Here is a 14,469-nt window from a genome sequence, read left to right on the forward strand (position 1 = left end):
TTTCAGTTAGAAAACGATGTTGATATAAATTTGGCGAAGTATACTCACTGGAGTTTTGTGATTTTGAATGAAAATTTAACCTCTGTAAAAAGACGTCAAGCTCTCCACTCATTCTTTGAATGTGTCTTTCTAACTGAAGTGTTAGGGTTGGCCACGTACTAGGCGTTGTTCTGATGGCGACGTACAGAAGACAGATGAGATTTCTGCCCTCTGTGGTGCATGTTCTTCAGGTGATATTTAGCACTGCCGGAGAGTTCCCTTTGCAGAGACAGCAGGAGAAAATACCACTTCAAACAAAGGCCTAAAGTAGTAATTAATGTTTCTATCTGTCATTTTGGTCTACTTTTCAGACTTCTTTTTGATAATTCTTTTCTATTTCCTTTGTTTTCAGGTGACTGCTCAGTTCTTATTCTGTATAGTTTCCTGCCCTTATCATCTCTTTATTAAACAAAGGGCTGATTTTAACACCAATGTAAGTAGAACATTGTTTTGAGTTTCCCAGCTGCAAACTTTTTGTAGGGTATGTGTATTTGAATTCTCTGTTTACTTCAAGCTGTGGGTTTGGATACACCATCTCCATTGTCAGGCATATCCTTTCTCTCAACAAAATCTATATAGAACCTGCTTTCCATGGTAGTGACGGGGTTAGCTAACACAGATGTTTTCTGCTAAGTGTTTGGTAGAGGGCATGGTATGTGATGCTGTGCTTTTGTTATTTGAGTGACTATGTTTGGTGGATACCATCCTGGGACAAGCAAGGCCAGAGCTGAAGGGGAAAGATAGGATATAGGACCCAGTTCATCTTTTAGTCTGTATGTAGAGATACTGCCATAACTTGAAACTTAAAACACCTTTTTCTCTTTCTTTCTTTCTTTCTTTCTTTCTTTCTTTCTTTCTTTCTTTCTTTCTTTCTGTCTGTCTGTCTGTCTGTCTGTCTGTCTGTCTGTCTGTCTTTCTTTCTTTCTTTTCTTTCTCTCTTTCCGTCCCTCCCTCCCTCCCTCCCTCCCTCCCTCCCTCCCTCCCTCCCTCCCTCTCTTCCTCTTTCTCCTTTCCACTCTTTCTTGTTTTTCTGAGCTGAGGACTGAACCAGGGCCTTGCATTTACTAGACAAGCATTCTGCCACTGAACTAAATTCCCAACTCAACTTGAGCCATTTTGAAGTTTGTGTTTCAGCTGAGCCACTTGCCTCATCTCAAATTCACCATGAGCTCACCCAATGCAAGGAAAAATAAAAAAATCCACGAGTTTTTCCATCAGGTATGTCTATAAATTTTGTTTGTAAGATATACTAGTACCAGTCTTAGCCACCATGGGTCTTAGGTCACATAGGATCTACTGCCAAGAAAATGCCTTATTGTTGATTGGGACAATGACATACTCTAGGATCTTTCTCAGCTACTTTAATTTGGTGAATGGCAGCAAAGATGGGGAATGTAATACAGATTTTTAGCTATATCAAAGCAGTGTTTAATAAAAAAGTCACAATCATATCTGAAGCCTTAATAAAATAGGTCAAATGTAATATGTCATATCAACCTGTGGAACAGACAAAATTAATACTGTTTATGAGATCAAATTTAATATGTCACAGCAATCTGTGAAACAAAGTTAATACTATTTAATAGCACTGAAATGTCTGAGTATGATTGGTCCCTTCAATCATACCATCCTATATTTGCTTGGTACTTTATAGTTTACAAAGGATTTTGTATATTTATTCTTACTATAAACTTCATAGGCAAGTAAGGAAGGTTGGTCCAATTTGTGTATGAAAACAAAAAAGAGAGCGGAGTGCTTGAGCCCACGATAAAGACTTGGGCAAGTTTGCTGAGATAATCAGAACCTCCTATTTTCAAGCTCTGTTATGACAAACAATTGTGTCCTCCGAGACCAAAGTGTTCCTTTATTATATCAAGACAGTTGAGAAGTGTCAGGCACTTGATGTGCAAACTCAAAGTCTTTTTCTTGTTTATTTGTGTCTAGATTCTAGAAAATGAGGCATCTAAATAACTAGAAAACTCATGTCTAGCCAAGATCTCTTTATTTCCTACTCTGTAACAGCAAGCTTGAGGAATACATGTGATCTCTTTCCCTTTCAAGGAAAGTTGACACAATGCTGTAATCCCAACATTCCAAAGGCTGAAAATAGAGGACTGTGAATTTGATACCAGAGTGAACTATAGAATGCCTCAAAAAGGAAAAGAAAAGATTTTACAAAATGTCCATATCTATTTAGGAGTATTTGAATATATAAAGGTCTATTATAGTACTCCTGTGGAAGTGAAAAGTATGTTTCTAACCAAATCTAGACTACAGAGATGTATTTAAAGAGACTCTATGCCCAGATAGAATTTAGATTTACATCGCCTTGTATACTTTTTGTCTGTTTAACTGAGAATGTTAATGTCACTAAATTGATGACAGGTATAATTTTTAACTAAGCTCCAACATCGCTGCTTCCCTTACCGGTGAGTGACTTCACTGGCCGGTGAACTGGTTGCCTATTGACATCTTTCTCAGGATGAATATGACCTAGGGAAAATGACCCTTTCAGACATAGTTGTCAGCTACTGCCTTAGTTTTTTTTTTCTGTTGTTGTGATAAAATACCCCAACAAAAGCAACTTAGAATAGGAACAGTTTGTTTGTCTCAGTTTCTTACAACCCATCATGGCAAGGAAGTCACAGAAGTAGGTTCCTGGGAGAGTTATACGTTGCATGCAAAGTCAATAGTAGAGCAATGAATGCATGCTCAATTCCCCCTTATCATCTTAAATAGTCCAGGATTTAGCCTAGGGAATGTTGCCAGCAGGGTTCAGGCTGGTTCTCACTGGACTTGATGTAACCAAAACAACACCCCTACAGATGTGTCCAGAGACCCATCTCCCAGGTGATTTGAGGTCCTGTCAAGCACACAGTAACCAATAACTGCCATGGACATTTTTAGTTTTCATTGAGACTTTCCTGTTTACTGAATTTGATTTATGTCCCCCCATTTCCCCCCTTCCTGGTTCTTAATGAAAGTCCTATAAAAATGGGAGGTGATGAAAATTTACAAAAAAAATGTATAAGCTCATGCAAAAAGACAAAGGGAATAGCTTCTAGTCATTTCATGATAAATGCTGCCTGAATCACGCTATTAAGGAAATATGAAAATTATGAGTTTGAAGCAAACCTGGGTGGCACACTGAATTCCAGGGAAGTCTTAACTACATAGCAAGACTCTATCTCAATAAATCACTGATTATTGAGCATTTGTTGCTGATGCAGAAGAACTGAGTTTGATTCCCAGCACCCACATGGTGGTTTACAAACCCTGGTGACTCTAGTTCAAGGGGATCTGATGCCTTCTTCTGGCCTCTGTGGGCACCAGGCTTGAATATGGAGCACACAAATACATGTAGGCAGAACATTCATATACATAAAATAAATAAATCTTAAAAAGCAAAATTAATGATAAATAAATAAATTAATAAACTTATTGCAATACACCTTATGCTTAGATAAGATAAAATGTATACTGCTGAAAATAATAAAATAACTTGAAATACCATCCATGCAAGCTGGTAGACCTTTGAGTAGCTGGATAACACTTGTGTATGTCCTACTATTTGTTAGAAAATGCACCAAGTGTAACAAAAGGAGCTTTTCTGACTGATGTGATAGCAAGTTGAGGTAGTATTTTAGATCCCAAAATAAACTCTGTTTTAATTCTATTTACTGGTCTTTTGAAATTGGCATTTAATTTCCCACAGAAATAAAGGGAGTTGACACTAAAAAGGGAAATGTGACTGGAGTTTTTAGTTACAAAGTATTCACCATTTATTTTTAGGTTCCCAAAGAAGGGCAGAATAATTCCAGTATTTCTCAAGTAAAAGGAAACTCTAGAAAAATGCCAAGAGATACAACCAACACCCAGGACCAAAGACCACTTTCATCTAAGAAAATTCAACAAGATCAGATTCCTCCCCCAAATAAGAAAATTATAATCACTTTGGATGTTAACCGCAGGAAAAACAAAAATATGAAATATGATCTGACACATAGTGAGAAAAGTAGCTTGTATGCAGCACTCAACACTCTGAGTGCTGTCACAGATGAGATAAAAAACCAACAAGGCAAAGAGATGTTGGTGTGTGGCAAAGAAGGAATCGAAGGGTACATAAACCTTGGCATGCCCCTCTGCTGTTTTCCAGAAGGCTGCCACTTGGTCATTACATTTTCGCCATGTAAAAGTGAGCCGGAAGATAATAAGCAATTGTTTGAACCACAGGACCATCCATCTAACTGTTATGTCCTATTTTATATTCATGCAATTGGGAGTAAGAGAAGAAAGATTCTGAAATATGGAGAACTTCACAAAAAGGGGAACAAACTCTGTGTCTATGGCCTCAAAGGAGAGTCCATCAAGGACACTCTGAGGAAGGATGGCAGGTTTCTTTCTTTTGTAGAGAGTGACGATTGGAAGCTCATTAGTGAACTGGACACCGTCATAGAAATCACCCAGCCGGTTGATGCGTTAGATGGCAAGCTCTTTCAGGTTGAGGCTGAGCGAACAAACAACCCGAGGATATCATCCGTCACTCAGAATTCTGAGTTAGAGAACAGAAGCTTTCATAAGGTAGATGAACACATTGTAGATCAATACCCCGTATTGAAAGAACAAAGAGAAAAACTCAGAGCATACATCAAGGAACAAAATGACAAAGAAAAGAAGAAAACTTCCTTATTCAAAATGCACAAAGAAAACTTTGGGAAACTGACAATAAATTCTACTTCTGTTAAAGTGCTCAAACATCTTTCACAGGCCAGTGACTCAGTTGGGTACCTGTGGTGGAACAATAATGGAAAAGGGGGCTGTGCCACCTGCTTTGTTTTTAAAGAGTCGTACATTTTCACTTGTCGGCATGTGATAAATGACATCGTGGGGGAGGGCGTAGAGCCAAGTAAGTGGGCAAGCACAATTTCTCGATGTGTAAAGGTGATCTTTGATTATGAAGAGTTCCCACCAAAAGAAGACAATGCTTTTAATGTTAAACCCTGGTTTGAGATATCTAGCGAAAACCTTGACTACGCTGTCCTAGAACTAGAGGAAAATGGACGTCAGGTCCCTGCCGGACTGTATAATGGAATAGGACCTGCGCCAGATAATGGGTTGATTTATATCATTGGCCACCCAGATGGAGAAAAGAAGTCTACAGATGGTTGTACAGTGGTCCCTCAATATAATCGAGGAAGAAAATGTGAGGAAAATGTTCAGGCAAGAAAGGCAGCAGGCGAGTATGTCTGTAGGTCTTTTCTCTCCATATACACCCAAAGAAGCTTCCAGCAGCTGCTTGGCAATTCAGATGTAGTTACCTATGACACCACTTTTTTTGGTGGGTCTTCTGGGTCCCCGGTGTTTGATTCTAATTGCTCATTGGTGGCCATGCACGCTGCTGGCTTCGTTTGTAAGTATCAAAGTGGAGTTCACAATATTATTGAGCTTGGTTCTACTATGGAATCCATTATTGCTGATATTATGCAAAATAAATATTGGTATAATAAAATCTTTGGAAATTGTCAGGATGAAGAAATGCTGAACCCATAGTCCTAAAAGAATTTAATCTATTTTCCACATTTAAGGGAATTGCCTATGGTGTTATTATTCTGCAGACAATAACGTTTTATGAACTCTTAAAATTATGGATACTACCAAAAGGTGGATGTTCTAGATTACTCCCTGTGCACTTGGCATTCTTTCGAAGTTCATGAACAACTCCAAAAACACACAAAAAACAGTTTAGTGGAACTATTTAAGTAAAGTAACATGAAAAAGATTAAGCAAACATCAGGTCTCAGTGGACTTAGTGTCAGGAGATGCAAAGATATGAAAAATTTCAGAGCATGGAAGCTGAAGTTGTGGGCCAAAGAGAATAAGGGAAAAGGATTTATTTTTTTCAACTAATTTAAAGGCACTGCTTCATTTGGTTTTATCTGCATCTTCCTTCCCTGCTGACCAGAGCTCAGCCAAATCACTGGCTCACAGGTTTCTTAGCTCCAAGAAGTCACTGAAGTCACTTGCTTTTCTTCTGCTCTGGCTTTCTGGTTTAAGACTGGAGTCTGGAATCATCTTCAAGGAATGGTGTGGAAGTCATTGAGCAGGCAAGGGACCTGGTCTCTGCTATACAATGTGGACACTTGGGAGCTCCTGGACTTGAGTTATGGGAAGCGAACACTGGAAGAGATGGTTTTTACTTCATGGCATTCACCATGGAGTGGGCCAGGAGGACACTGGACACAGCCTAGAACACTTCTCAGCAATGTGACACTCAAGTCCTATTCTCTTGAAGAGAAAGGAAGGCGTGGTCAGGAAACAAGCTCACCACCATCAAAATCAAGGGAAGTATGTACTGAAGACAGCTGGCGGTCTTAGATTATCTGAGGGCAGGGGCAGGCGTGGATAAGATGGTGTGGAATGATTGTTAAGGGGTCAGATACACCAGCAATTGCATTGATTCTTCAGTTTCCCTTATTTTTCCAGACATCTCCTAGCACTATTGTGTAATGTTTTCTTTCTCCTGCACTGTCTGTCTTTCCCAAAGGAAATATAGAGGGACCAACATTTTAAAAGTGTGTATATGTAGTGAGTTAGAAGTAATAAGCATAAAGATGATTTGAATGGCATTCCCACTGGTTTGTTCCAAACACGTATCCTCAGTGCTCTAAAGTAATAAAGATGGTTTCCACAGCTGTTTGTCTTTTAGTTATGCATTTCTTAACACTTAACAGCCAAAAGATCCTCATTATTTTCAAGTTCTCTTCGGGGTGGGGTCACTGTATCACCACTGACAGGGAAATTATTCTCGAAGATGAAAATGTTGTGTAGCTCCAGAGAGCCTGATCCCATGGTTCAATTTTCTTACACATTTAAACACAGTATAATTTTTTACTGTGGAAATAAATCTTGTCAACAGTAATGTGATACATAGCACTGGGTGAACCAAGACATTAGAAATAATTACAGTTAAAACCAGAGGTGATTTCTTTTTCTTATTTTGAACTCACTCTTCCCCCATCTTATCTTCAGCTGCTTTTGTTGGTGGAAAAAGTAAGACATAGTTCTGAGAGCTTACTATCCCAAAGGGATTCTGGAGGTCATGCATAATTGTATGCCCACATTGGCAGGAACTCAAAGAAGGACTCAACATTCTTGCTTTAACTCATCCAACTATGCCACAATATCCTTTCCTTTCCAATGAAGACATGGTCAAAGTCAGATCAACCTGATAGAAACAGTGAGAGACAGCATGATGGGTGGGGAAGACACTTGGACTCCATCTCCTGTAGCATTGAGTTACCGGGAGAGAAAAGGATGCTGGTGTGAAAAGATGCTGACAGTCCAGTTTCCTCTCTCTGTCTCTCCACTGTCATTCCTTCCCTTCTCCAGCTATTCTTACCCGCATCTCTCATTTCCCTGGGCTTCGGAGCAGGAGTATATGGGATAAGCCTCTGATTTTTATTGTGATTCTGTTAGTGGGAGGGAAACAATAAGAGTCAACTGATGGAGCTTAGGTTTCAGTGAAGGAAAGACAAGAAAAAGAATCCAAAAAAAATAGGATCATTTGGGTGGATTCAGGTGAGTGGTGCAGAAGGGAACCTCTTGTTTGACCTCTGCTCAGTTTGAACATGTAGCTTGTCCCCTGGCCCTATGTGCAAGCTATCAAAATCTGAGTCAGTAAAGGAGGGTGGGAAAGTCCCGCTGTGGTGTTTCAAGTCTCCTAACCTGCTTAGAGGCCATTTCCTAGCACAACATCTCCCTCTGTCGGACGCATCCAGGAACTACAGTCCTTCCAAACAGGAAGCCAAGGCAAAACTGACAGCTGGACGCAAGACTGATATTCATCATTGAGTCAATCCCAAAAGAGTATGCCAAGTGAAGAACGGAAGTATGTAAAAGACCTTGATATTTAAATTTAAATAGTTTAACTTAGAGTTTAGCCTGCATGGTCTCAATTTTATCGATTTTTTAAAAATATGAGAGCTAGCTGCCTTGCCAAAGGCAGTTTTTCTCGTTATCATTTCAGTTTAACTGACAAAACACAAAAGAGGCCCTGACCCACATGCGTTTCAGAAGGAAAGAGATCAAACCCATGGGTAATAGGGAGAGACAAATACCAGGGACATTCCAGAACCTTTATCCAGAGGTGGTAGAGGGAGACCATCAAATCTTCTACACCCCACCAGGAAAAAGGACACATGCCACCTGGGAGATTTTGGGTCAGTGAGAGAGGAAGGAATGTGATTACCAGTCAAGTGACGTATTTGAGCCTTTCCCGTTACTCTTTGACCATATTTGATAGCTCATTGATGGTTGCATCCACGTCAGCCTCAGGAAAGCATGACAGGCAGGGTCTCAGAGGGCCAAGAAAGGAAGCTTTTGCTCATGGCATCATGGGCAATGCCAGTCCTGGGAGAAATGCTAGATAAGGCTGAGGGGAATGGAAAGGACAGCAGTAGAGGGATGTACCTGAGATTAAAAACAAGTGGCTATATCACTGGGTATAGAAACTGGGTATATTACTCAGATATTACATCTGTGATGATGATTAATGGCAGGAAACCAACATATGAGTTCTGGAGAGATTATACATTCAGTCCACAGTGGAAATTAAAGCAATTGTAGAATTAACAGGCAATAAAAATAATTTCTCTTTCATTTATCAGAAATGAATAATGGAAATTTGATTTTTAAACATTATTTTTTACTCTAAATTAGTCCTATTTACAATAACCCTATATGTCTTCTCAAAACAGTTTGTATAACATCAGTAAATACTATGGCTAGATGGGTTAACACACAGCTCATAGAAAGGAATAGAGAAGTTGGAAATAGGTTCACAGGAATATGTCCAGTTGTCATTGACAGAGAAATTTGACCAAAAGAAATTCAGAGGAAACTTTTCAATAAATTACACCGGAGCAGTAAGTTCTCTGAGCCACAAATGAAGGAGAAGGGCATTTAATTAATTTAAAATATACCATAGATCTACATATAAATTGTAAAGTCATAAACCTTATAAAAGAAAAAGGAAAGGCATCAAATCTGAGAGACAGCCGAATAATTCTTAAATGTAATATGGAAAATGAAAGCCAGAAAGTGGTGAAAAGCCATGTACCCAAAGATTTTTATCAAGAAAAATTTTAAAGTTCTGAAACTTTAATTTTAAAAGAGGCCAAACACATGAACAAACATTTGTCAAAGAAGATACGGAGATGGAAACAGTCACCTAGGGGAAATGTTCAACATCACTGCCATCAATGCATGATGTGTGCATACTCACACACACACACACACACACACACACACACACACACACACACACGAAGAGCACAGACATTATCACTACACTACTATTAGGAATACTAAAATAATGTAAATTAGCAACAGTGATCACAAGACCACTCAGTTGATGTGGGAGTCCCCTCTGTGTGCTGTGATTACCATTAATGAATAAAGAAACTGCTTTGGACCTATAGCAGAGCAGAACTTATGTAGACGGGGAAGATGGAACTGAATGCTGGGAGAAAGAAGGGCAGAGTCAGGGAGCCGCCTAGGAGCCGCCCGCGAAGATAGATGTGCTGAAACTTTGCTGGTAGACGACAACCTTGTGGGGGTGATACACAAATTAATAGAAATGTGTTAAATTAATAGGTAAGAGTTAGCCAATAAGAGGCTAGAGCTAATGGGGCAAGTAGTGATTTAATTAATACAGTTACTGTGTGATTATTTTTAGTCTAAGCTAGCCAGGCATCCAGGAACCAACAAGCGGTTTCCTCGCAACACTCACAGGCTAAAGGAGCTTGCCACACAAGCCAGATGATTTGAGTTCAACTCCCAGAACCCATGTGGTGGATAAAGAGAACTGAATTTACAAAGTTGTTCTACACACACACACACACACACACACACACACACACGCACACTGTTTATACCTCTTCACAACGATGATAATGATAATAATATAATCTATAATATATTAGGTTTTACTCACAAGGAGGTAGAGACTAGACGTTGAGTACATTGCTAAGCGAAAGGATGAAAAGGCACAGCCACACTAGAAATCCGGCCCCAAATCAATGGCGGGGAGGTCCTGGGTCCTACGGTAGAAGCTGCCATTGCTATTTCCTAAACAGTCAAACTTCCTTCTAAGTATTTATGTCTATGCCCCTAGACACAGTGGGTATTAACGCAGAGACAGATACTGAGAATAAAAGAGAGTTCTCAGTCCTAAGCGGGGCGTCTTTATCAACACTCCTATCAAGTTCTGGAGAGTAACCTAGATATTTGGGAATAGCCTGTAATGTTTCGAAGGTTCTGTGGGACAGCTCTAAAAGATATAACCCATATCTAGCACTGAGCTCTTCATTTGCTTGATAGTCAATAGCGTCTGGGGTAGCTCCTTTCCCTTTTATATATGTATGTATAAAATACAAAATCCGGGCCGGCACAGAAAATAGAGTCTATTTCCTTGTTTCATAGTCACTTTTCAAGCAGCCAATACAACATCTCAGCGTCCTCTGATTTCTATAAAGACAGCATAAAATTTATGCCATAAACGCATGCATCCCTTGGCATTGACTCGCAATGGTCAAAAGTGTAGGACTCAGACCAGCAGGGGGCGAAGAAGCTCTAGGGACAGCTAAAGAAGAATCGCAGGCCAGGATGAGGCAATAGCAGGCGGGCTGAAGAGGAATTGAGGCTGTGCGTGCGTGAGTGCGCGAGTGCGCGAGTGTGGGTGTGCCAGTGCGTGAGCGGGCCGGAGAAAGACGAGCTCCAAGCTAGGGTTGCGGACTAGGCTTGCGCAACGCTCAAAACAGACAGAAGGACGGACGGACAGGCAGACAGAGACTGCAAAATAGGGGCGCTGCCGGGAAGGGGCGACTCCTTCTGGAAGGCACTGAGCCGAGCCGCAGGGAGGGGGAGCTGTGCCGCCGCGGTCGCCGCTCTCCGCACCGAGAGAGGGCGGAGGGCGTGACCGTGCTGCGCGATCCACGCGGACGCCCGCGGAGCCCGAGGCGCAACTGGTGCGAGGCGGGTGCAGCGCCGCTCCGGCCGCGCGCCCCCGGGTGGCTTTGCAAGGCGGGGCGGCAAGGGCGCAGGGCCGGGCCTTTGCATGAAGCCGCTGGACCCTTCGGAGCAGCGGCGGCGGCAGCGGCGGAGCCCGGCAGAGCGCGGTCGGAGGCGGGCGGCTCCGGGGTCCGCGTCCCGGTGCCTGCGCGGCTGCGGACTCCCCCATGGGCCGCAGCTGAGGCTGCCCGCGGTGGCGGGGCGCGGGGCGGGGGGCGCGATCCAGGCCCGGAGGCGGCGGCGCCGGAGGAAGCGCAGGAGGCCGGGCCTGGGAGAAGGGCAGCGGCGCGCCACAGCCCCGGGCTCGCCATGCTCCTGGCCTCGGCCGTGGTGGTGTGGGAATGGCTGAACGAGCACGGCCGCTGGCGTCCCTACAGCCCCGCCGTGAGCCACCACATCGAGGCGGTGGTGCGCGCGGGTCCCCGCGCCGGGGGCAGCGTGGTACTGGGCCAGGTGGACAGTCGGCTCGCGCCCTACATCATCGACCTGCAGTCCATGAACCAGTTCCGTCAAGACACGGGTGAGCCGCCCACAGCCCTTCTCTATCCCGGGAGCGACCGCCCTCGTGGTCGTGGGTTGTGGGCAGTTTCTCTTACTGGTGTCAGCGATCGGTGTTGAGGGCAGGTGCTTTCCTTCCCTAGATCCTCTCAGGATCCCATGACCATCTCCAAATAAATGTCCTTCCAAGTAGTTTAAAGTGTCTTGATTAAGCAAACTCACCTACAGCTTAACAGCAGGAGACCCCTTTGTACCCCCTTTCAGTACCTGGCGGCTCTTTGTGCAGGACCGCTAGGACTTTGCAGCCCCCCAAGCAATGCTTCCTTAGCAAGCAAAAACATTGCTGGAGCCCCTTGGCTGCTCACACCTTGGCTGACCCTGCTTTGTCACAAGCACCCTTGGGGCTACTACACGTTCCCCTTTTAACCTTGCTGTCTCTGGCCCTCCTCTGTGGACCCAACTTTCCCAGTGTCTACCCCTGGGTGTAAGACTTGGGGAGACAGAATGATCCCCTGACTCTAATTGTAGCCTAGTATGTGGAAGTGTGGGAATGTTCCTAGGAAGAGAGAAATGAAGCATGGGATTCTGGGGCTGGAACATCCTGGATGTGGTGGCATTCACAGATACCTCTGCTTGTATACTCCAAGCGCTGAAGCAACAGGCCAGAGCAGAAGCAGAAAGGATGAGGGACTGGGCTCTGGAAAGCCTAGCAGGGTAGCTGCTCCCTTTGTTCCCAGAGCAGGGAACAGACAACAGAGTAAACAGTAAGGAAGGAATGGAACCAGCCTAAGTGGAAACAAAAGATGAATGGATAATGAAAATGTGGTACATATATACAGTGGAATTTTATTCAGCTGTAAAGGAAAATGAAATCATGTTACTTTAGGGGAAAAATGAATGAATATGGGAATTAGCAAAAAACCAAAATCCACGTTTAGACAGAACGCACTCGAGTCTCTCATATTTCAGATCCCAGTTTATAAAGCATGTCTGTATGTATATAAGTTGGGGTGAGTGTGATTGTAGGCTCTGAAATCAGAAAAGAGCCTGAGAAGGGAAAGGAGTGTTGAGGAAGCAGGGGTCAGCACGAGGACATGAGTGTGGATACAGGGAGGGGTGAGAGGGCAAGGGGCATGAGAGACGGGAAGAGAGCCAAGATAAATTTATCTGGAAATGGTGCAATGAAACCTAATTCTGTGTGTGTACAATGAAACCCAATTCCATGTGTTAATTATTAATTAAAAATAAAAGTACAAAATTGAGAAGTATGTACAAAGATGCCTCTCGTGTGGTTTTTTTTAATAATAGTAAGCCTTTGGAAGCATCCTAAATTTCCAAAAATTGGTTGAATAAATCATGGAATTTCTGTGACATGATTCTTTTATGCAAGCGTTAAAGTGAAGTCTAAAAATATGTTGCTTTCCCCTTCCCTTCTCTCCCCTTCCTGATCCCCTCCCCTCCTCCCTTTGAGACACAGTTGCAAAGTTCTCAGATACCTCAATACCCAGATTTCTTGCTAGTTCAATGGTTTCACTCAAGGGATGTTACATCAAATTTTGGACCCAAAGGCACTGAGTTCAAGGCTTTTGTGCTTCAGTGGGATTTGTATAGTGTTGATAGTGTTGTATTTTGCAAGAGTAAAATTAGAAAGTGATTCAAACTTTGCTCTGCTAAGGACCACAAGGCATGTGAAATTTCTGTGTAGCCTTCGGTTTCTGGATTTTGCCTGACTCTACAAACATGAGCTGTTTTCAAAACACTGACCAGCAAAACATTGGCTAAAGTTGCTCAGCTAAGACTTTACATTTGAGAGATGTTTGCTGGTAGAGTGCTTGTTGTGTAATTAAGAGGACCTAACCTAAGTTCTGATTGCCGGCACCCAGTTAAACTTGGGGCACAAGCTATACATGTTTGTTATCCCAGTACTGGGAAGAGGAGATTAGGAGGAGCTCTGGGGCTTTGCTGCCCAGCCAGTTTGACCAAATTAGAAAGTTCTAGATAAAAAAATAAGGTAGAGAGTCATTGAGGAAGACACCTAACATTGATCTCTGGCTTCCATATGTATATACACAGTCATGAGTACTCCCTCATATGCAGAGGGACATGTACACACACACACACACACACACACACACACACACACACACACACCTTTATATTTAAGTAACAATGATCACCTTCAGCTATGCTGAGAAAAAACAAAATGTATTTTTACCTGAAGCCAGTAAAAACTACAATGATAAGAGATGTACAGACAGGAAAATGACCTGGTCTCTGAGAAAAGGGATAGTTATTCTGTTTTGTGGAGATACATATGCACACATATACACATACATATATACACTTATATATGCATACATATACACACATTCACATATATCCATACATATAAGTAAATATATTATGGCAAAGTCTGCATAACACTTTTAATTACTGTAAGTGTAGTAGTGTTAAATATATTGAGTGTATTTTTCAACTATCCCCATTATCTATACCCCAACCTATATCATCATTCCCCAGCATGATACCTACTAAACAATAACTTCTAACTTCCTCACTTCCTGGTAACCTCTATTCTACCTTCTGTGCCTGGGGATTTGCCTACACTACACAGATGTCCTAAGTGAGATCATATGATGTTTCTCACCTGTGTCTAGCTTATTTCATTTAATACAATGTATTCAGATTCATCCCTATCATAGCACATATCAAACTTTTATACCTTTATGGCCAAATAATGTTCTGTTGCATGTTTATACCCACACATCCCCTAGCTCCTGGTCTGCTGGCTTCAGTTTCTGAGTGACAGTGGGATTTCTGGGAGCAGAAAGTTGTCCACTCTTTTGGAAAAAAGCCCCAAAT

The 14,469-nt window shown here is 42.3% G+C and overlaps 1 protein-coding gene across 4 annotated transcripts in view; it reads left to right on the forward strand.

Annotated features, from left to right (window-relative positions):
- Positions 1-6,726, forward strand: part of LOC142850272 (serine protease FAM111A-like) — a 178,893-nt gene extending 172,167 nt beyond the window's left edge. For 3 of the 4 annotated variants that reach the window (XM_075973594.1, XM_075973593.1, XM_075973596.1), the window contains 3 exons: positions 392-472; positions 1,162-1,257; positions 3,832-6,726. In XM_075973594.1, coding sequence (XP_075829709.1) covers positions 392-472; positions 1,162-1,257; positions 3,832-5,589 — 1,935 coding nt within the window. In that variant the 3' untranslated portion in view covers positions 5,590-6,726. Of the gene's footprint in view, positions 1-391; positions 1,258-3,831 lie in introns of all 4 variants that reach the window. The other variant, XM_075973597.1, reaches the window with a different exon arrangement.
- Positions 6,727-14,469: the final 7,743 nt, after the last annotated feature.

Source organism: Microtus pennsylvanicus, chromosome 5 (genome assembly GCF_037038515.1).
Source record: "Microtus pennsylvanicus isolate mMicPen1 chromosome 5, mMicPen1.hap1, whole genome shotgun sequence".
Lineage (NCBI taxonomy): Eukaryota > Metazoa > Chordata > Mammalia > Rodentia > Cricetidae > Microtus > Microtus pennsylvanicus.